The sequence below is a fragment of the Ceratotherium simum genome, chromosome 23 (assembly GCF_057802395.1).
Source record: "Ceratotherium simum simum isolate JZ-2026a chromosome 23, ASM5780239v1, whole genome shotgun sequence".
Lineage (NCBI taxonomy): Eukaryota > Metazoa > Chordata > Mammalia > Perissodactyla > Rhinocerotidae > Ceratotherium > Ceratotherium simum.
Window position 1 is genome coordinate 12,135,999 of NC_141922.1, and position 21,729 is coordinate 12,157,727.

At 42.7% G+C, this 21,729-nt stretch overlaps 1 protein-coding gene across 1 annotated transcript in view; it reads left to right on the forward strand.

Annotated features, from left to right (window-relative positions):
- Window positions 1-21,729, forward strand: part of ADCY8 (adenylate cyclase 8) — a 226,922-nt gene that overhangs the window by 161,066 nt on the left and 44,127 nt on the right. The window contains exons 10-11 of the mRNA XM_004431063.2: window positions 10,306-10,507; window positions 12,568-12,657. Coding sequence (XP_004431120.1) covers window positions 10,306-10,507; window positions 12,568-12,657 — 292 coding nt within the window. The remainder of the gene's footprint in view (window positions 1-10,305; window positions 10,508-12,567; window positions 12,658-21,729) is intronic.

Consider the following 21,729-nt stretch of genomic DNA (forward strand, 5'->3'; position numbering starts at 1 on the left):
AGAGATGATAAACAGCTCAGTAGCTGCCAGAGATCTAGGGAGTTAGGAGGAGGAGTATTGAACAGATGAAGCCCAGGAGATTTTTTCAGGTGGTGAGACTATTCAGTATGATACTGTAATGGTATATACGTGACACTACGCATTTGTCAAAATCCACAGAACTTTACAGCACAAGGAATGAATCCTAATGCATACAAATTTTTAAAAATTATTTAGAAGTTCAAGGGATCCCATGATGCAATCAGACTGTGATAAAAGAATCTAATGGTATTAAAAGTGCAAAACAATCCCACTCAAGGGGATGGGGAGAAAAGGTGGTTTCTTAAGTAGCTTTGGTAATGAGTGGAGTCTGTAGGACTAAAGGCAAAAAGAACTGCACATGAGCACTGTCCTCTAGTTGCTAAAGGTGTTTCTCATGGAGGTATGTGTTAACAACTTGAAACCACTATATACGTATACTGTAATTGAACAATTAAGTACATGGATGGCAGATGGTTGGAGTCAGTTTTCTCATGTTTGGAGCGAAGGTTAAAGTTAAGCAAGGTGAGAAGGCTAGGGTGGTCCATATGGTAATGGATCAGAATTGGAGACATCAGTAGTAACTTGTTTAGCTTAATATAGATACAGATTGTTAGATATAGGAATATTTATAGATATGCTTATATGCACAGATTTGAACACACACACATATTTCCTTGCTCTGTCAGCAGAGAAGGCCCAGAAGCAATGACACCTCAGAAGTAATGAGCACATCCAGCAGTGAGCACAAACCTGATCTTGGTTTCTAATACCAAAATCCAATAAAAGGGTCCAGGGCTCCTTGGAGAACTGGCTGATTCTAAGACTGAGGCAGGAAATATGTAGGATGAGCCTGGAACAGCACATAGGGCCAGAAAATAAGGAAGTATTAAAACACACACACACACACACACACACAATGATAGATGTATGTCAAAGGGCCACAGGAGCTAACTGAAAGAGCTCCCAAGAGCCAAAGCTGGAACAACTTGAGCAAGCAAATAAATTAAATAGTATTGGGTTATAACTCAAAATATAAAATAAACATCCATGGGTTCTTACTGATATAAATAAATGATTGAATGAATAAATAAATGGTGAAGAATAGATAAATTTCCCATTCAGAAAAATTCCAAATAATTTATGTAAGTACCCTATCCTCAGTGAGGTGGAACTTAACTCCCTGTTCCTTCAATGTGTCTATACTGAAAGTGACTTCCTGCCAAAGAGTACAGTATGGATGGGAGGAAATATGGAGAAACCTGACAGACACTACCTCAGCCAGCTGATAAAGGTTAACCTCAATAAAGATAAGTCATGTTGATCAGATGTGATGAAAATGGTACATAAACTCTGTGGCCTTCCTCCCCAAACCCATAACCTAATCATGAGGAAATCATCAGACACATCCCAAGTGAAGGACATTCTACAAAGTACCTGACGAGTACTCCTCAAAACTGTCAAGGTCATTTAAAACAAAGGAAGCCTGAGAAACTTTCAGAGCAAGAAGACCCTAAGGAGACATGACAACTAAATGGAAGATGGTATCATGGATTGGAGATACGTATATGGAAAGTTCTAGAAAGAATGTCCAACCTAGTATATATGAGCGTAACTAGGGGCCAGATTGTGGTCTTGAAGTAATATATCACAGTTTTTATTAAATAAATTTTTTTGGAGATAATGTGTGATTCTAGTGCTGGGACAGGAAATATACAAGATAAGCCTGGAACATCTTGTCCAACTAGAAAGCAAGGATGCCGTCAAGCTTATTCATTATGTCTAAATGACTCAGAAGCCAAATTGAAGAAGTTCCCACTATCCAAAGATGGAATAATTTGAGCTTCAGTATGGGTGATTGTTAAAATGTTCAAAAAATACAGCAAATATTTTTACCTATATGAGTTTATAATGACACTTTTAAGGGTTGGTAACCTTTGGTGGATGATAGGGAACTGACTGGTTATCTTGGAAACTAGTAAAAAAGGGAAAGAAACAAATATTTTTTCCATCTTTCCTGCATGAACTGTACCACAAGATCACCAGATAGTAGGTGAGTAGATGCATCATAAAATTATTCAAGCTAATAAATTTTAAAGACTATAGAATTAAAATATTACCATTTTCCAACTCTCAATGAATTATTGGATCTAGGAATTGAGCATCAAAGGATGCTATCAGCACAAAAAGGAAAGACAACCACTTCTCCTGATGCAAGAACACAGCACGTCTATAGTCTTACCAAAGGGCTCAAACTTAAGTCTGACCAGGCCTTTGAATCCAGTTCCCAACTTGCAGGAATCACAGAGGACAGAAGATGTTGAATGAGTACACAAACGTGAAATCCCGAAAGTGGAAACATGACAGGTCAAAGGGCACATATTCTTCAACAAATAAATTGTAAGGAAAATAAAGAGATAAAAAGAGAACCTGTAGATTTTTTTTTAAAAGACAAATCAAATTTATCAAAAAAAATGGACAAGACTAAACTACAGCTTCTAAAAAGGGATGATAAAACTATAAAGAAATGGAAAGTAAGTAATTGAGGGTGGGAGAGAGGATTGTGACTGGGACAGGGGACATGGGTGGGCTTTTGTAATGCCCTGCAAAGTTCTGTTTCAAGAACTGAGTGGTCGTTACAAAGGCAGACACTTTATAACAGCTGATTAAGCTATACTTTTGTGTGGTTTTCTGTATTTATGCTTCATTTTACAATTTTCAAAAAGTTTTAAGTGACAGAGAAAAAGACAAGGAAGGCCTATGTACCTCTGCTGAATGTAGGCTGGGAAAGCCTTGCACCAATAGCCATTGAATGCCTAGTATGAATGCCCAGAGCCGGATCTGTTCTAGGTGCTGGGAATACATCACTGAAAAAAAAAGATTAAAAAACAAAAAACGAAAAAACCCTGCGCTCCTGGGCCTTATAATCTAATAGAAGACAAAGAAATAACTAAAATATATGTATGCGTCTAGATATATATGCTATATATGTAGCTCTTTATATGCTGTGTGTGTAGACACACATGTAGATACGTGTATGCTATGCATGTAGATATGTATATGCTGTGACAATGAATGCATCAGGACAGGGTATGAGGGAGTGCCACAAGAGAATAGGTTTCCCGACTGCCCAAGAGCCACGTGGGGACTAGGGTCCTGGGAAAAGGAATGGTCTCAGGCAGTGAGCTGGGGGTGTTGGCGAGGTCTTGCCAGATTTACCCAAACATCCTGGACTCCCCTCTTCACTCCTGCCAGTGGGGACATGGGAGCCAAGAAGGGTGTGGCCACATCTGGTGCCTACTCCCTCTGGATTCCTGGAGCACAGGATGTTGACTTTCCCAACAAACATCCTTTGAGCACCTACTATGTGCCTGTCTGTGCTGGACACTGGAGGTATACAGTTATGGTCCCTGCCATCATAAAGTTTACAGTCTAGTGGGAACAACAATTAGCTGAACAACTATAGCATAGTGTGATGACTCTTATGATAGGGAAAGTGTAAGGTGGGAGGGGATGTGTAGGAGTGAGGTGAGGCAGAGAGACTGAGGCAGGCTTCCTAGAGGAGGTGACACTGACATCTCCCCTGCATCCTGGAGGAGCAGTCCAGGTCATAAGAGAGGACTGAGAAGGAGGGGAGAGGGAAGGGCTGGAAATTGAGTCTTCTGGAGGTGAGGGGTTTGTAATCCTTGTTGAGGAATTGTGACTGGTTGGCAGAGGAGACTTTATTGAAGCATTTTAATTAAAGAATTGATGTGATCAGATTTGGAAGAATCACACTGGACATGGATAATGGATAGGAGGGGGTGAGGTCTGGAATTGGGAAGACCAATTGGGACGCAATTGCAAAATGCCAGGTGAGAAATAATAGGGACAAGACAGTGGCAGTGGAGTAGACCAGAGAGGAAGAATTTGCTAGATATTTAATCAGAGTTGACAGTTTCCAGGACTGACCGGATGTGGGGATGAGAGAGGGAGGAGCCTAGGATGGGCCTGTGGGTCTGGACTTGGCACTGGGACAGAAGGGGGGGGGTCACTGTGCCCCATAGGGAGCGAGCATAGCACTTCCCAGCTGGCCTGGGCAGGTTCCCCTCCTGGGTGGCAGGACCAGGGGAGGTAAGCCAGCCTTGAAGTCCAATTCCTGGGTCCAGTGGTCCAGTGGGAAGAGCTATGGAACCTTGCCCAGCAGCTGGCTGGATGGAGTCTCTGAGTCTGGGGTGCAAGCTGAAGCTAGTAACTGAAACACCAGCCAGCGCCCCAACCTCACTTGCTCAGTGCAGAGAAAAACCTGACAATGAAGAAGGCGTCACAGCTGAGCTCTCGCCAGACAGTCTACATGCCGAGGGAACTGAGTGGCCCATTTGCCCCAGACACAGCACAAGCTTTCTTTCATGTGCTGGTTCCCTCTCCAGCTCATTTTGTTTCTGACTGATTCTTTGTGACTAAACAGATGGTAGGTGCCTTTCACCCGCATTTCTTCTGTCATGGACTTTTGAGCAGACGAGGCAGTCTCCGCTCACATGACCACAGCTAATTCCCAGCCCCCAAAGCAAAAATCAATGGGCCCTGGCAAAGAAAGACAGTGCTTGCCTGGCTCTTTCCTTTAATTTCCGCATGCTTGCAGATGTTCCTTTCTCGAAAGGGTAAACTGAGGAAAGGCCAGAAAATACCTTTTGTAATTATAGAACAATCTAAGTCTGCATGCATGGTGATGAGAGACAGACACAGAGACAAAGACAGAGACAGAGGGAAGGAGGACAAGAAGAGAGAAGGGGAAAAAGAGAGAGGAAGCAAGCGAGAGAAGCAGGATAGAAAAGGAAGGCAGGAAGGACAGGAAGAAGGAAGAGAGGAAGGAAGGAAGGAAAGAAAGAAGGAAGGAAGGAAGGAAGGAAGAGGCACTGGATCTTATTTTCTGTGCATCTTACTAGCTATATGTATGTACTTGACTTTTCTGAAGCCTCAGTTTTCTCATCTGTAAAATGGGAATAACAGTGCCAACTTCCTACGGTTGCTGTAAGAATTAAATGAGCCATACCTCTTTTGATACATTCTATTCCCCTTTCCCTTTCTGAGCCATGATAGTCTCATCTGTTGAAGCAGCTAAGAATACCTACTTCTCAGGGTTGCTACGAGGATCAAATGCACTATTGGACTCATAGGCTCTTTGCAGATTCTAAAGGGTGGCATGAATGTCATCTTTCATTATGATCTGAGTTTCTGTTTCCCATTGCACCACAGGCTGCTACAGGCTGTTTGCTCAGCCCCATTGATCCCTGCCTTCCCAGCAAACATCAAATCATGATACCAGCCCAGACCCTGTTTTAAAGATACACTGCAGAGAGTAATTAGAATTTAATGTCTAGAAATGATTTGGATAGAGCTGTTTGCAAATCCCTTGTTATTCTTCTTCAGACTCGATTTCAGAAATGAAAGGTTTCCTTGCCTCTTATGTACGCCAAAAATGCAAAAGCAAATTCAGAACCCCTGGATGCCTGCGTGGCTCTATAATTAGATAAAAATTGCAATCCGATGTTATAATGTTTATGTGTGGGGAAATAAATGAACGCTGAGGAGCTTCTGCAGAGATTTCCAGAGCAATTTTATATGCAGTGCCAGTACCTTGCTTAGAAAGCCTGTCTTGTGATTAATACTCTTCCATAGATCTTTAAAATGCCTTTGGTTTCCTGAATTTCACCAAGAAAGAGAACTAACATTTCTTTGAGTTCTTATTATACGCTAAGCATTATACTGCTTTCTTACTTTAACCTCAGAGCCTCCTTTAAGAGATGGTCTTAAAAATCCCAGTTTTGCAGATTAAAAAATGATGCTCAGAAGAGTTAGTCACCTTGCCCAAGGCTGTGTTACTGGTTATATTTCAGGGCTATAGGTTCAAATACAGACTATGCTCTTGCCACTGGACCATTTGCCTGCCTTTCACCTCCTATCTTAGTCAGTTCAGGCTGCTATAAAAAATACCATAGACTGGGTGTCTTATAAACAACAGAAATTTATTTCTCACAGTTCTGGAGGCTGAAAGTCCAAGATCAAGGCACTGGCAGATTCGGTATCTGGCAATGTCTCTCCTTCTGGTTCATACACGGCCATCTTCTTGCTGTGTTTTCACGTGGTGGAAAGGGTGAGGGAGCTCTCTGGGGTCTCTTTCGTAAAGGCACTAACCCCATTCATGAGGGCTCCACCCTCATGACCTAATTACCTACCAAAAGCCCCACCTCTAGACACCATCACATTGGGTGTTAGGATTCAACATACAAATTTGGGGGGACATAAACCTTCAGTCCACAGTACCTCCCTTTCCTTTGTTTCAGTAAACCCAGAAGGAAGTGCTGATCACTTAAAACTATGTTAGGGGCTCAGACAGGTTCTGTGTGCAAATCCTGACACACAGCCCTCCAGCGAACCTGATACCCCACCAAAAGTAGACACAAAAGCACAATAGCTAAATGGGCAAGAAAGCATCCATTTTATAAATTTCCAAGCAAATGCTTGCTTTGCCTATGCAAAACTATGACAAAAGCTAGAATACAGAATGTGGATGAAGTCAAGAGACCACATAGTGTCCATCCTGAATCTCTTGATCTCTGCCTACCTCCCCTACTCTACCCTCAAACTTAAATGTGGGGTCTTACTGCTCTGATGCTGAGAAAGACCAACAAGGCACACCCCCCAGTGCCAAAGGAATGAGGGAGGCAGACATAAGAAGGTGCCCATCGGGACTGCCTGGGGGGACCTGAGCTTCCTTGTTTAAAGGAAGAGATGGCCTGACCAAAGAGAAGAGATGACTGACCCTCTTCCCACAGGGCAGGTCAAGGTTCTGGTTTCCCAACCATCATGGTGGATCAAGGAGGAAGAGAGGATCTGAACTTTGCATAAACAGTGACCCTGCCCTCTAAGGAGAACGAGGACCTCTGAACGTCCCAGATAGGCTCTGACCAGTTGTGTTGGCCCTTCCTTCTCCTTGAGGAGGATACAGCAAGGGGGTAGACAGAGGGGCTGGGAGTGTGGATGGGAATCCTCTTCCCTTTGAAGGATGATAAGAGGAGGAACAGAGTCTTCTCTCCCCACAAGAAACATAAGTCAGTGAGTATTTATCAAGCACTTTCTGTGTACTCAGCCCCATGCCAGGTGTCTTGGAGAAAAGCTGAGCCTTGAAGGATGAACAGGATATTCCTCCAGGAGAGTGGGGAGCACCAGCAGTCTGGGAGAAAGAATAGAGGTTGAAGTAGCATAGCATTTAGGGCATGTGCTTGAGTATTACCTATGGAGTGTGGAGAGGTGAGCAAGAGAGAGCCAAGGGCAGCCATTCAAGGCCGTGTGCACCATGCAGAGGTCCCGAGACTCTGTTAGGATGGCAGCGGTGGCCGCAGAAGAGTTCAAGGCTCCTGCTAAGCAGCTTTCAAAGTCACCTTTGCCTGGTTTGCTTCTGCCTCATGCTTTGAAACAAGACATTGGTATTCTCAATGGCTGCCTCACGTTATTGAGACACATCAGTCTCGGAACTGGCTCCTTCTCTCCTGATCTCCTGAGACTGCCTGACAAAGTGATCCACCTGCCTTCTCCTTCATTTGCCTCCCCTGGGTGCCCAGAAATAATGGTGTGTTGTCAGGGAGTGTTTTGTTAGCCCATTTGGGAGGAAGTTTCCCATCTGCCTAGAGCCCTCTGGGAACCCCTGGCTGCACAGACCTTCTGTTCTTATCTAGACTCCTGCAGAAATTTCCTGTCAAGGTGATCCATATAATCAAAACTATGCAAGTGTTAAAAAAAAAAAAAAAAAAAAAAAACCCTCTGACAATGATAGCTGGGCTGTGGGAGGAGTCACTTTCCAGCCTTCATGATGCTTGACCGTGCAGAGGGAGTTGACAGTCTTGGTTACTCCCTCCTTGTAAATGTCTTATCCCCTGGCTGTCATGATGCCATGCACTCCCGCTCTTCTGCTTATTTCACCACGTTTCCTAAATTCCCTTTGCTGCCTTCTCTTCTTCCAGCCCATTAGCCTCTCCCATAGCTTCATCTTTGGTCCTCTTACTTCTTACTCTTTGGCAAGTTCCTCCATTCTCAGATCTTCAATCACCACCTCTTCACTCCAGACCCAAAATTCCACAAGTGTCCCTCTAACTGCCTAGACATGTAGATGTCTCCAGCCAGATGATCCACAAGCACCAAAAATTCAACGTGCCCAAAATCAAATTCATCATCCGTATCCCCTGTTTACTAGCTTCTCTTCCTGCATTTACCCAATTAAGATGATAAAAACTTGAGTGTTTTCCTTAATGACTTCCCTCTCCCAAATGCCCCCCTACACACACAAAGCATTTATTAAGATGCCTCCACATCTTTCCCCAAACTTCCCAATTATCAGTGCTATTACCCTATTTTCCTCCCCTGTTAACTCAGGCCTCAACTATTTAAATCTTCTTCTAAACATTTTCTCTCCTCCTCACTCCATCTTCCACCTCCCATCATGCTTGTCTTTCAAATACACAGATCTGATCATGTCCTTCCCTGATTAAACATCTTAAACACCCACACATTGCATACAGGCAGAGCTCTCAGGCACAGCATTCATCAGACCACTTACTCTCCAGTCCCACAGCCTCACCGCCAAGGTTATTGGAAAACTCTAAACATACTGGTCACTCTCATTCTTCTGATGCTTTGCTCATGCTCTGCAGTCTTCCCTCCCTAAAAGTCTTTCCTTCAACCTCCAAGACCTAACCTAACTGTCACCCCTTTTGCGAAGCCTCTCTTGATTCCCTTTTCTATTTTCTAAATGATGGTTATTCATAACCCTTTAAAGATCATAGCATATTATGTAATAGTTCATCATTTGTATGTCCATACTCCCCTCTAGATTATGGTCTCCTAGAAGATGGGGAAGATGTGTCTTCGGTACCTGTGGTACCCCTGATGCCTACCACTGTGAAAGCTTGTTGAATGAATAAAGAGCATGATGAAACCACAGAAGCAAAAAGATTACTACAAACATGGGAGATAGATAACTCACCAAAGTGATTAGAAGAGTGGACTTCAAATCCTAGCTCTAACACCTGCCAACTCAGTGGCCCCTGAGAAGTTGCTTCTCTCTGAGCCTTAAATCTTCATGTGAAAAAGAGAAATCTAAAGACCTCTTAGGATTGTTCCGAGGAATGGAAATGAGATATTATATATAAAGTACTTAGCATTGTGCCTAGCCCATAGCCAGAGTTCAACACATTCCTTGCACCAGTGTTACTAATAATAAATAAGAAAATTCAGACAGGAGGATAGTAAAAGGTAGTGTTAGAAGAAGAAAGTGAGTCCAACATCATTCACTAAATGCATATTTATTGAGCACCTGCCGGTGGAAGATGTTAAAGCCAAATGGATGGACTTCACCCTATAGAGGAAGGAGCAGATATAAAATCTCCCACCACTTCCATTAAGGCACCTTTTAACATGAAGCAGTTCATTGACTAAATTAAAGGTAGAGAAATTAGAAATACCTGTGTAAGACACGAATGACTGGACAGAAAATAGAGAACAAGGGATGAATTCCCAAGGAGAAGCAACATGTTTGGTGATAGGTTGGTTGATAAGGAGCGGAGGCAGTCAGAGATGGGGTTTTAAATCACCGAGTTGCTAGAAACAGCCTGACACCCAGCAGAGGTGCCCAATAGACAGGAACTACCATGGCAAGAACTTTGGTGAGAGCTTGAAGCTCGAGATCTATACTTGGGAATGATGTTGAAGCCTTGGGCAAGGATGAGTTCTCCTTACCCACACCCCAAATGGCACATAGTATACTCCATGCAAACCTTGGTAATCACTAACCACACTGAGCAACATGGAATGGGTGCCAAGTTCAGTTCTTGGCATCAGAGTAGACCAAGAGGGAAAGTGTTTCATAAAACCTTCCTTGAAGGGGAAGGGCATATGAGTCCTTCCCACAGCCAGAATATTGAGATGAAATTCCAGTGGTGTGTTGCCTTGGCAGCAGTTGCCTAGTGAGAATGATGAATGATAAAAGAAGTGAAAAATTGGGCAGAAGCAATAAATCAAGCCCAATATTTGATGTTCACTGCAAAGTTTCTCAATGGAGAGAGCATTTTAGGGATGGACGTAATAGAAAATGTCTCCTGCTAATAGCCCTTTTCTTGAGCAAATAAGCTTTAGTGGAATTATTGGGTGCAGGAAGTGGGAAAGGGCGGTCACAGTGTGATTGCCAACGATGCTCAGTTGGTGGGGATCAGAGAATTGACACCACGTGACCCTACGTTCTGTGTTTCCCTGCAGGGTGATGCCAATGACCATCCAGTTTTCCATCCTGATTATGCTGCACTCAGCTCTGGTCCTCATCACCACAGCAGAGGATTATAAGTGTTTGCCCCTCGTCCTCCGGAAAACTTGCTGTTGGATTAACGAGACCTATTTGGCCAGGAACGTCATCATCTTTGCATCCATCTTGATTAATTTCCTGGGCGCCATCCTAAATATCGTAAGCACTCCAAACCCACCAACCGGTATCTAGTGTGAAGTCAGCAATTCAGAGTTTGTGGAGCCTGCATCTTCTTGCATTGCCTTTCTTGGTACCAGTTACCTTCATGTGCCTGGTCCAGCCCCAAGCTTAGGGACAGAGAACAAAGATGTGGCTACTGTCAGAACTGTGCATTTTACTGGTGGCAAGCTTTCTTTTTCCCAGTGGGGCAGGTTATTTGCTCCAAAGGAGCTCCAAGTGCCCTTAAGTTTCTGTACCATCAGTGGCCAATCAATTATAATCGCTGATAAGAGTTACAATTTGTTAAATATCTACCTGCTATGTGCCATGCACTGAAGGAGGAGCTGTACGTGTTTTCGTATTCAATCCTCACATAAACCCCGTGAGGTAAGTCTCATTATCCCCACTTTATGGCTGAGGAAACTGAGGCTCAGAGACATGAAATAACTTGCTCATAAGGTCTGTCTGACTCCATTACTCATGCTCATTCTCATATGCTACATTGTATCTCTGGGAGTGGGGGGGGAATGGAAATAAATAGCTGTCATTTATTGAGCACCTACTATGAGCTACAGGTAGGTATTATTGTTCCCATGTAATGGATGAGGAAATTGAATCTCAGGAAGGTTGAGCATCTTGCCTATGACTTTCTAAGAGTTCATACTGGATGTGACACATCGAACTCAAATGAATCTCCAACTGCCATATTTATCATTGTTTTTAATTTGGTGATCCATGTTTTAGTGATTTCATTTTCTCTCTAGAATGGTAACATGGTAGCTATAGGCATTTTCTGTGTATATACAAATAGTCTCTGTTGTCCATGACTTAGGGATCTAGATTTTAGGAGTGATTTATCAGATTCCAGGTTTTGAACTTGGCACGTTAAGAGAGGCTGATTGAGGCATCATTTGGTGGCTGAAACCATCATTGTGCCCTTTGGGCCTGAGGGAGGGTCTCCAGTTGTTCAGGAACCCAAACTGTGGACTCCCACAATTGTCAGCCTGCGCGCTAGAGGCTTATACTGCCTGAAATCCATTGTCTCAATTTCCGCAATAATTACTTAGAGTCTACATTGCTCAAGCTCTGTGGTTGGCCTTGTAGTAAAGGACTTTATGGGATAAAGAAAAAAGGAAATCATAATCAAATTAAATTCATCATCTAATGAATATTTTATAGATTATGGCAATTGAAAATGGAAGTACATAGGATTGTTGATCACGGCCTGCGGAGTTGTAGCCAGGACCTCAAGTCTAAACGAATCAGATATTTCTGGGGTGCGGGATTTGGAAATAAACCCAATGGCTCTAGGTCAGGGTTACCTCTGGGGCCAGCTGTGCCACAGTGATGCAGGAGGAAGTTCAGAGGCTTTGGAGTCAGATAGACCTGCATTCAAATCTCAGCTCTACCGCTCACCGGCTCTGTGACCCCGGACAAGTTACTTTACTTCTCAGAGTTTCATATCTTTCGGTTGTAAAATGGGGATAAAAATAGCAGCTACATCACAAGGTGGTTGTGAGGCCTTTTCATACAAAGTGTCTGGCACAGAGGAGGCGTTCAACCAACAGTAGCTACTCTTTTCTGAGCACCACAAAATCTCCTGCAGCAATTTCTGCTCTAGGAAATGCCCACCACCCCAAGGCTAAGAGTCTTTCTGGAAAATGTGCCCCTTCAGATGCCTCAAATCCTCCCAGCTGTTGATGTGGAGACAGGCTGTGAGCACACCCCAGACCTTTTCTCCTGCCATCTGGCTCTCTCTTTCGAGCCCCACAAGCACACTCCAGTGACCATACGTGATGGGGCCAGCAGAGCAGTCTTACCCTGGTTTCGTGACTGGCTTGCAAATGCTTTTTCTTAGCCAGTGCTTTCTTTAAAATGAAAGAGGAGACCCCAGCTGGCACTTCCATTCTGAAGTCAAGCCCTCTCGAGGGCCTGGTGTGTCCCGGGCTTTTGTGGAAGCCCAGCAATGATAGCCCACTACCCCATTTCCAGCACCCACACTGACTTTGTTGTTCCTGTGTTTTTTTGTTTTTTGTTGTTCTTTTTTTTTTAATCCGCAGCTGTGGTGTGATTTTGACAAGTCGATACCCTTGAAGAACCTGACTTTCAATTCCTCAGCTGTGTTTACAGATATCTGCTCCTACCCAGAGGTATTTATTCACAAGCTCCCCTTGGTGAGATCTGGGCCTAGACATTTCCACCAGCTCCACATGAGCAGGGCTGGCTGAAGGGCCTTAGAGAGCACTCCAGGCCTCCGTTCCTTCCTCTGCCTCTTCCTCCTTCTTCTCTTCTTCTTCTCCTTTGCTGCCTTTCCTTCTCTCCTTGTATCTTCTGCGTTTGCCTGCTCTCTCCTGCTCTCTCCTCGATCTCTCTTTCCATTTCTACCCCTTCCCTGTTTCTCTCTCCCTTCTTCTTCCTCCTCCTTTTCTTCCTTCTTCATTTTTCCCTCTATCTCTTTTCCTCTTTCTCTTCGTCTTCCCCTCCGCTACTCATTTCCCTTAACTCATCTTAAAATTCTATAGCAGAATGTGCTGTTGTCTCCAGTATAGATAGGGCAGAGCGCAGTCATTGCTCAAATGGTGTTTGCTGCATTGATAAAGGAAGGAAGGAAAGAAGGAGCGATAGAAGGAAGGAAGGAAGCTAGTGAATCACACATGCAGAAAACCACAACTAAACTTAAATCAAAGTGGTATAGAAAGTATGCAGAAGGCAGGCCCGGTGGCGCAAGCGGTTAAGTGCAAGCACTCCACTGTGGCGGCCCCCGGGTTCGCCAGTTCGGATCCCGGGCGCGCACCAACACACCGCTTGTCAGGCCATGCTGTCATGGCATCTCATATAAAGTGGAGGAAGATGGGCATGGATGTTAGCCCAGAACCAGTCTTCCTCAGCAAAAAGGAGGAGGATTGGCAGATGATAGCTCAGGGCCAGTCTTCCTCACAAAAAAGAAAAAAAGAAAGAAAGAAAGTATGCAGAGCACCACAGGATCCAGAGGTGTCCCAAGAGGACACCCACCATCATAATGTAAGTTTGACCCTCTCTTGGCCACAGAGCCACTGGTCTGGCCCTGGGCCTTGGGTTAGCCTAAGGAGCTGGGCAAAAGACAATCTTAGGCTTGGTTAGCCATGGCCCAGACCTTTGCATACTGGGACAGAAGTTCTGGGTCAGGAGGGAGGACAGCTGTGGTGTTCCAGCAGACTCCAGCAAACCCCATACACTGAGGACTCTGGGTAGAGTCTTGTTCTCTAAGACCGCCTCCAACATTTGGGTGGAAGAAAGGCTCTCTGTTGTTTCGCCTGGGCCCCAGAATTGGTCTGAGAAAGGGAGAGACAGCCTCGCCCTCCACCCCAGGTATAGAGCATCTTACTTGATATGCATAACATCATTAAATCCTCAAGATGTCTAGGATAGATGCTGTTACCCATCTCCATTTTATAGATAATGAAACTAAGGCTCAGAACATAACTTGCTCAGTGCCACTCCTGCCTGACTTCCATTCTTCCTAACTTCTCTCCATCCTTCCTTCTTTCTGTCCCTCTCTTCTTGATTCAGTCATCAAGACTTGGTATTGCAATTCAAACCATATCTGGCTTATTCTTGAGCCCATACTTCTGAATCCAGGCTCAGTCCCTAGGGAGGAATAGGCTTTTCTTAAGGAAGTCCAGAGCAGGGCAGGACTAGCTCTTGTTTGGGGGCTGTATGGGGCAGACCAAGTGCTCTGGGACTTTCTCCCACCAAGTAATGAGTGAGTGTTGATTTCGTGGACTCTGTGGGACACCAGCTCCCTGAGAACTTTGTGGTTTGGAGGGCATGAGGAGTGTCCCAAGGGGCAATAAGTTGGCCAAGAATCAGATATTTAGAGCTATGCAAAAGCTGGATTTCACCTCCAACTGAGCACCTTCACTCGCTAGCAATGGAATCTTGAATCAGTTCTTACTTGCTCTGAACCACACTTCCTCATCTATAAAGCGGGAAAAATAATACCTTCTTCACAAGACTATTGTGGAGTTAAGGACTATCATGTTCTCATGGTGCCTACCTAGATGAGTTAGAAATGTTGAATTTCTAACATGTCATCTGACATGAAGGTGGTGTTCATGAACTATTAATCTGGGGCTCCATGTCACTCTAAATCAAAACTGTGTACCCTTGGCCCCAAACCTGAATTCCCAAACTCAGGACTACTCCTGGATTTGTCAGTCCTAAGAAAGTGGTGGGTAAGCTTTTTGATCACATAGCTTCATCTCTGTGCCTCAGTTTCCTTATCTGTAAAATGATGGTGAAAGTAGTACCTTCCTCATGGGTGGTTGTGAGGATTAAGTGAATTAATCCATGTAAAGTGTTTAGAGCAACACCTGGCACAAAGTATCTGCTCATTAAATGTCAGCCATGATTTGTTTATTATTTCCAATAAAAAGTTTTGAGCCTGCACTGCCAATATTTATCTATAAGTTACATACCTGTACCACTATATTAACGTATCATGTACATTATGAAACACACTCAAAAAATAGAAATGTTAAAAAGGGAGAAAAAATAAATGAGTCAGAGTTTTAATATTTTCCTCCCATAACCAAAGGATCATCTTGCCCAGGTGTCAGAAACTATGGCCACAAGCCAAATTCCACCTGCCACCTGTTTTGTAAATAATGTTTTATTGGGGCACAGCCACACCCATTTATTACAAATTGCCTATGGCTGCTTTTATAGCACAACAGCAGAGTTGAGTAGCTGCAACAGAGACGGTGTGGCCTCTTAAGCCCAAAATGTTTGCCATCAGGCCCTTTACACCTTGCCAGCTCCTGATATCACCTCAGATGCAGGAATCCCACTGGCCTAAAGGATGGGGATCTGGACCCTTTCCATCACCAGCTACAACAACAACCTGATTTGACCCACCATTCGCCATCCTGATACATACAGCTATGCTTCTCTACTCAAGGATTCGTCTACCAAACTAGAAGGAATCAGACATTCAGACCTAAAAGGTTTAATCTGCACACCCCTCACTCACAAATGTGTGTCCCCAAGCAAATCGCTTCATCTCTCTGAGACTTCATTCCCTCTTCTGTGTATCTGACCTCTACCTCAACCCATGAGAAACAATATTCAGTCCAAAAGTATGTTGTCAAACTGGATGATGTGATACAAACCTACGAGGCTGTTGTAACATATGGTGTAAAGTATAATTTACTTCTGAACTGGAGCTTGCCACTTACTAATAAAGAGTGAAGGTACGAGAAATGACAGTGAAGAAAGCCATATTCCAACTATGATTTGAGAAGTGGTCTAGAGGAGAAGAGACATAGGTTGGTAAAATGAATGTAAATCTAATGCACCAGGTCTGAGTGTCAGTATCTCAAACACCTGAATGTGATTCTCAGGAGGCCCTATGGGAAGACCTTCATTTTAGAATCAAGCCCTTTTATTATAGGCTCTGGCACATTTGCATAAATAGTTAACTATATTTGCAAGTACAGTCAGAGCTTGCTATAGTTTTAAAGGATCCCCGAGAGCCAAAGAAAAAAGGTATATTTCCAATGGAGTAGCAGAGACAAGATTTACCTGCCCACCTGAAATAACCAAAAACAAACAAATATATGAAACAATAGTTTTCAGGACACTGGGCATTAGACAATGAAGGACGGTGATCTCTGAAAGACAGGAAGCAAATGCACTGAGCCCTAGGATTACCTGAGTTTTTGATTGCTATGAGAGAGTCTTCAGACTGTGGCTCAGGCTGGGGGAACCCCAATGGAAACTAGAAGACTCCCTGACTTGAGAAGACAGAGCTGAGAATCTGGGGAGACCAAGGTGGCCAGAGTTGCAGGACAAACTACCAGAGAGAAGAGACAAACCCAGAGATCTGCAGAGGGTTCCATCAGTGCATCCGAGGAAACTGATGCTGGAAAAGAATTGTCAGAAAGGGTTGGTGCCTGGTGCTCACCAGGGACTGGAAAGAGTGTCTTTCTCACCAGCCAGAGTGGAAAAAATCCTGATTCATGGGGATTAGGTATCAGAAGGGTCTTGCTTCAGTAGTGTGCAGTAATTACCACTAGATTATATGCTGCTCTAGTTCTCCCTAAAAAATCTTGAAAGTAAGACCAAGAGTCTAAGAATACTTTTATTCTTTTCTTTTTCTTCTTCTTTTCTTTTAAGATCAAAAGCAAAATTAAATTGTTTTACAAATAAAAATAAATCCAAGCAGATAATAAAATAAACATGGAGGGTAATCTGTCTTTATGTGGGATAAATTATTCTAAAAAAAATGAATCCTAGAGAGTTCTCCCATCAAGTCAGGTGTCTTGTTTAATAAACTTCTTGTTTAAAAAAAAAAGTATTTTGTATTAGAATATATAAAGAAGTTATATTTCTATATTAGAAAAGAATGAGTGTTCATACCAGCTTTATATGTAGTAGCCAAAAGCTGGAAACAACCCAAATGCCTATCCTCTTGGAAAAAATTTAATTTCTAGAAGTCACCAAGATCTGGTTGGACACCACTGTTTAGGAATCAAATACAGAGTGACTGCATTTTTGGTGTTTTTCAAAAATGATCTGTAATGATAATTTACAAAGATCTGAGCTCAGTTGTCAAAGAAGTGTGGTCAAGATAAGCACATAGTTCCCCAAGGTAACTACATTCACTCGACCAATAAGCACCATCAAGATAAGCATCATTCATATATTTTTAAAAATATTGTGTACTAATGCTTTTCCATAAGAAAGGGCTATTTGTATGCTCATTGATTAGTCTTTGCTTCACAGTTTTACTGTAATAGTCATCATCTGTGGACACCGCTAATATAGGTATGTCTTCCTGGGAATTGTTATGAGGTTAAAGTATTGACTGAGGATACAGTTGCTTCTAGAAAATATCCAAAATAGTCCATCCACCCTCAACACAAGGCAGATATAAACATCACATCTATTTGTGGAATTTAAATGCAGTTGGACAGATCTGTAGTGAACTAGGGAGCATTCACCATTTTTTCTCTAGTATGAAAAAAAAAGGCCAATCATGGAAATCAGGATTTAGAATAAAAGCACAGTAATATTATCCCAGAGCACTAAACACATAGGAAATGCCCCTTTCCCCTACCTAACACAATCCAGAAAACAGCTTGGAAAGTAGGTTGGCCATCTGCACCCAGCACCTGTGGTGACCCCAAGTCCATGACACCCTTATTCCTGACCCTGTGTGGGGAGTCGAGGCTTAGGGAGAAGCAGAGCGGCCTCTGTCCTCAGCCTGCGCACACGTCACATTGCTATGTGCATGTCTAATTGCTAAGAACTAGGTTTTGTGTGAATCAGGAGGTTTCTATTCTTTCTTTGAACAACAGTGACTTCTGAAAATGACTTGTCTCCTCTCTTTCCTTCTTGTTCTGAGTTGATAATGCCACGGGATTGTGGCAACAGCCAAACGGGTGCAGACAGTCCAGTCTGCATGACGTGTGTGGGTAGATACTCAAGCCCTTCTCCAAGTTATCGTTGAGTAGAATTCTTCTTCCTCCTCCTCTTCTAAGAGGAGAATGTGCACATATTGCTGAGGTCATTTATGATACATTGTGACAATGTCTGGACATTAGTACGGTGCCTTCCAGCCTAGAGAAGTAGATCCTCAATCAACAATTGTAGAATAACAAATGCATTCATTAGTTTGTAAAATGCTTATTTCATGCAAACAGAATCAGATATTGCTCCCCGTAACACTTCGTCAAGCCCTGGGACTCCAAGTGTTTTCAGGACAGACTTAGAAGAAATTGTTTTATTTGTAATTTCCTAAGTCAGTATATTATCTGAGAGAAGAAAACCTTGAGTATTCAGAAGTAGAGAAGTGTTATATATACTTCCCTCTTCTGTAAAACGGGCATAAGAATAGTACCTGTCTTTGAATCATTTTAAGAATGAAGTAAGAGAAAGCACATAAAGTTATTCATAAAGTACCTTACACAGAATACGTGCCCAATATTTAGTTATTATTACTTCTGCCTTCTACCAACTGGCCCCTGATGTATAGACACCCTAACCCCCTTTGATCACCCCATCTCACCTAGAGGTCTTCTAATTTAACGACCTGGGCTGCCTCGCAGCTCTGCATCTTCAGTATTTGTCCATCTTCTCCTACTCACATTTCAACCTATCTACTGAAATGTCTCTGACCTCTTTTTCCTAACTTGGGTACCAAAGTGCTGATGCCCATTGCAGCATCTCTCTTTTTTCTGGTCAAAATTGATGTGTCGTTATTGGGTCTCGTTTTCCCTTAGAACGCATAGCTTGTCCGTTTCCTTTGCCCAGTATCTAACATTTCTCATACAAATCCTGGCGTTATTATTTTTCATCATCAAAAAGATCTAAGAAGAAGCAGAGAAGCCCATTACTATGTGGGATACAGAGTTCTTGGGAATACAGAGACTCATTCCAAAACAGTGCATTCAACTCATTCTCATTTGATATTGCATGTTACAATCAGATTAAAGGCCATTACAGAAGGAAATAATTCACTTGAAAGCCATGTCATGTCTGTGTACATTCTTTGCATTGTTGTAATTATAGTGTATATAAAATTTTACGTCCTGCTTTCCAGTTTTAAACTATTTTGAAAACATTTTCTATGTTGCCTTTTAAAGGCTCCTCTGAAAATTGTCTATGGAGATTTTTATTTTGGGGGTTATATATTTTTTCACTACTGTCTCCTAATTCTCCCCCTTACAGCCCCAACAATCCCTAATCAACGTTCTTATTTCTCTTCCTCCACAGCCCCGCGAATATGATAGTCTCTAAATTTTAGTCTCTGTATCTTCTGTCATTATTCTTCATGTTCTACTTGGGTGGTCCCTTCCACAGCTGTAAGTTCAGCTGGACGATGTTAAATGCATGTCTTTGGATCCCATCTATCTTCTGAACCTCAGCCTCACGTCTGTAGTTTCTCACAAGATGTCCTTACTGAATCACCCCTTAGATACCTGAAGCTTGAGAAGCCTAAAACTGAACTCATCCTCTTTCCCCCATCCTTTTCTTATAATTTTTTTCCTTAGTTAATGCATTAATCCATGCTGGAAACCTTAGCACTATTTCTGACTCCTGTCTCTTCCTCACCTCCATATAAAAATAGACAATGTTGTCCAACCTCTTATCTCTTGCTAAGTCTATTGGGTAGGTCCCCAGTCTTGTCTTTAAGTCTTCAACTTTTCTTCATTAATTACAATCCATCCTGTACTTTTCCACACCACAATTTATTTGTAAAGCACTGATCTAATGAATCCAATACAAAAATGAAACCCACTCATGGCTCCTTGTGACTGTAGAGTAAAGTGCAGACTTCTCAGCAGGACATACAAGAGTTTTTGCAACTTAGCTTTGCCTCCTATCTCTGCCCTATTACACCTATGAACCCCTTATACTCAGGATCCATTCAGGGGACACTCTAGGGGCTGTGGGCCTTCGAAATTCCTAGGGTGACTTGAAAGAACGCAGAAACTATTTGTCATTTGACAGAAAGTAGTAATTTTGTTGAGTCCAGCATCCTCCCAAGTTATAAGAAACATGCAGTTCATGGGTCCAGACCCAGCTGAAAGAGAGAAGTTTTCACAAAGTTTTCAGAAAGCCATAATACTCCTGTGGCTTCCTGTTCTTCTCCATTTCCTGGTCGCACCCCTACTATTCATTCAAGGGAAAAAAGGGACAGAGAATCTCCTTTTGCTGTTTGTCCAGGGGCCTCATTCCTTTGATGTCTCATGGTTTACAGCGTTGCCATAAGATCCAACTTTATACTTGAAAGTAGAAGGTTACCTAAACTGTGCAAGGCAGTGAGCAGGGTGATTCCTTTCAGGGGAATGGAGGATGGTGGCAGAGATGGCAAGAGCATACTAACACAATTGGTTGAGACAACATAAAGAGAAAGACCATCAATCCATTGTGCAAACATATGACTATATTTAGCTTTATACTTTCAGTAGTCTTGATAGAGAAAGGAGGGCAATACATTTGAAACTTATCTGCTGCCTACGCTACTAGTTCTCCTCATGATTAATTATATGACTCTCTAATATACCCGAGGAATTCATTCTCCTACAGATCTGTTCCTTTATACCTTTGAGTTCATGCCATTCTGTCTTCCCAGAATGTTCTTCCCTTTCCATTTTCTGTTGGGTAAAATCCTATCCATCCTTCAGATCCAGTTCAAACTCAGCTCTCCTGTAAATCGTTCTCCAAACTTGTGTTCCTCCTGCCTCTGTACTCCCATCACGTTTGATCACATTGCTGGCAGAGCACTTTCCACAGTGTGTTCCTGTTGGAGTTTCCATGTCTGCTTCACATTTTAGACCACATCCTCCTTCAGGCCTGGACCATCTCTTATTCACCTTTGAATCCCCAGTGCCTAGCACCATGCCTTGACTGCAATAGGCACTCAGTAAATGCTTACTACACTTTTTAAATTTAACTCTTGTGCCTTCACAATTTTTTGCTGAAGGGCGCAATCATTTCAACAGCTTTTGATCTAATATGTAATTTATAATTTGCATTGGAAAAAACCATACACAACCCTTTGTTGTGATGCAGATAGTAATGAAACAAGACCCCTCAGATCTTTTCATCTTTCCTCTATTTGTTAAAATGATGGCATCAAGATAATTACCTAAAAATCTTGCCAAGGAAAGATCTTAAAGGAGAGTTGAAGAAAGCTTATCATCCATTTGAGACAAGGACATAATTGGATTTACTAGGAAAGGAAGAGACAGAAGTAACGGATGCCCCAGATACTGGGGTCATTGCGGGCAGGGAGAGTGCCTTATTCATTTCTGAGTCCACCCAGTGCACCATAAAGGCATGGGACATTTGCCCTCAGTGGGGACTCAGTCAGGGTGCTATCCACATTTGTTGATATTACTATTTGTTGAAAGTATACATTAATGAGTCAGTTTGGCTTAAGAAGGCAATAAACATGTTTTCATTGGTTTCTCAGGGATTTCTAGAATTTCTTACCGATCTCTTCTGCCCATACAGAAATTGTCTCTTCATGTAATAGGAGAGTGAAAACAACCAGTTATTACAAAGAGCCATGCATACCAAGGCTGGAATGGATTTCAGAAATTATCAAGTACATTATGCCCACTAGAGTCACATTTACATGGACAGGTTGCATCCAGGTGTCCTAGCGGCCATTTTCTAGTGGCAAGAACTTGAACAATTTACTTAAACTCTTTCAGTTTCTTCATCTGTAA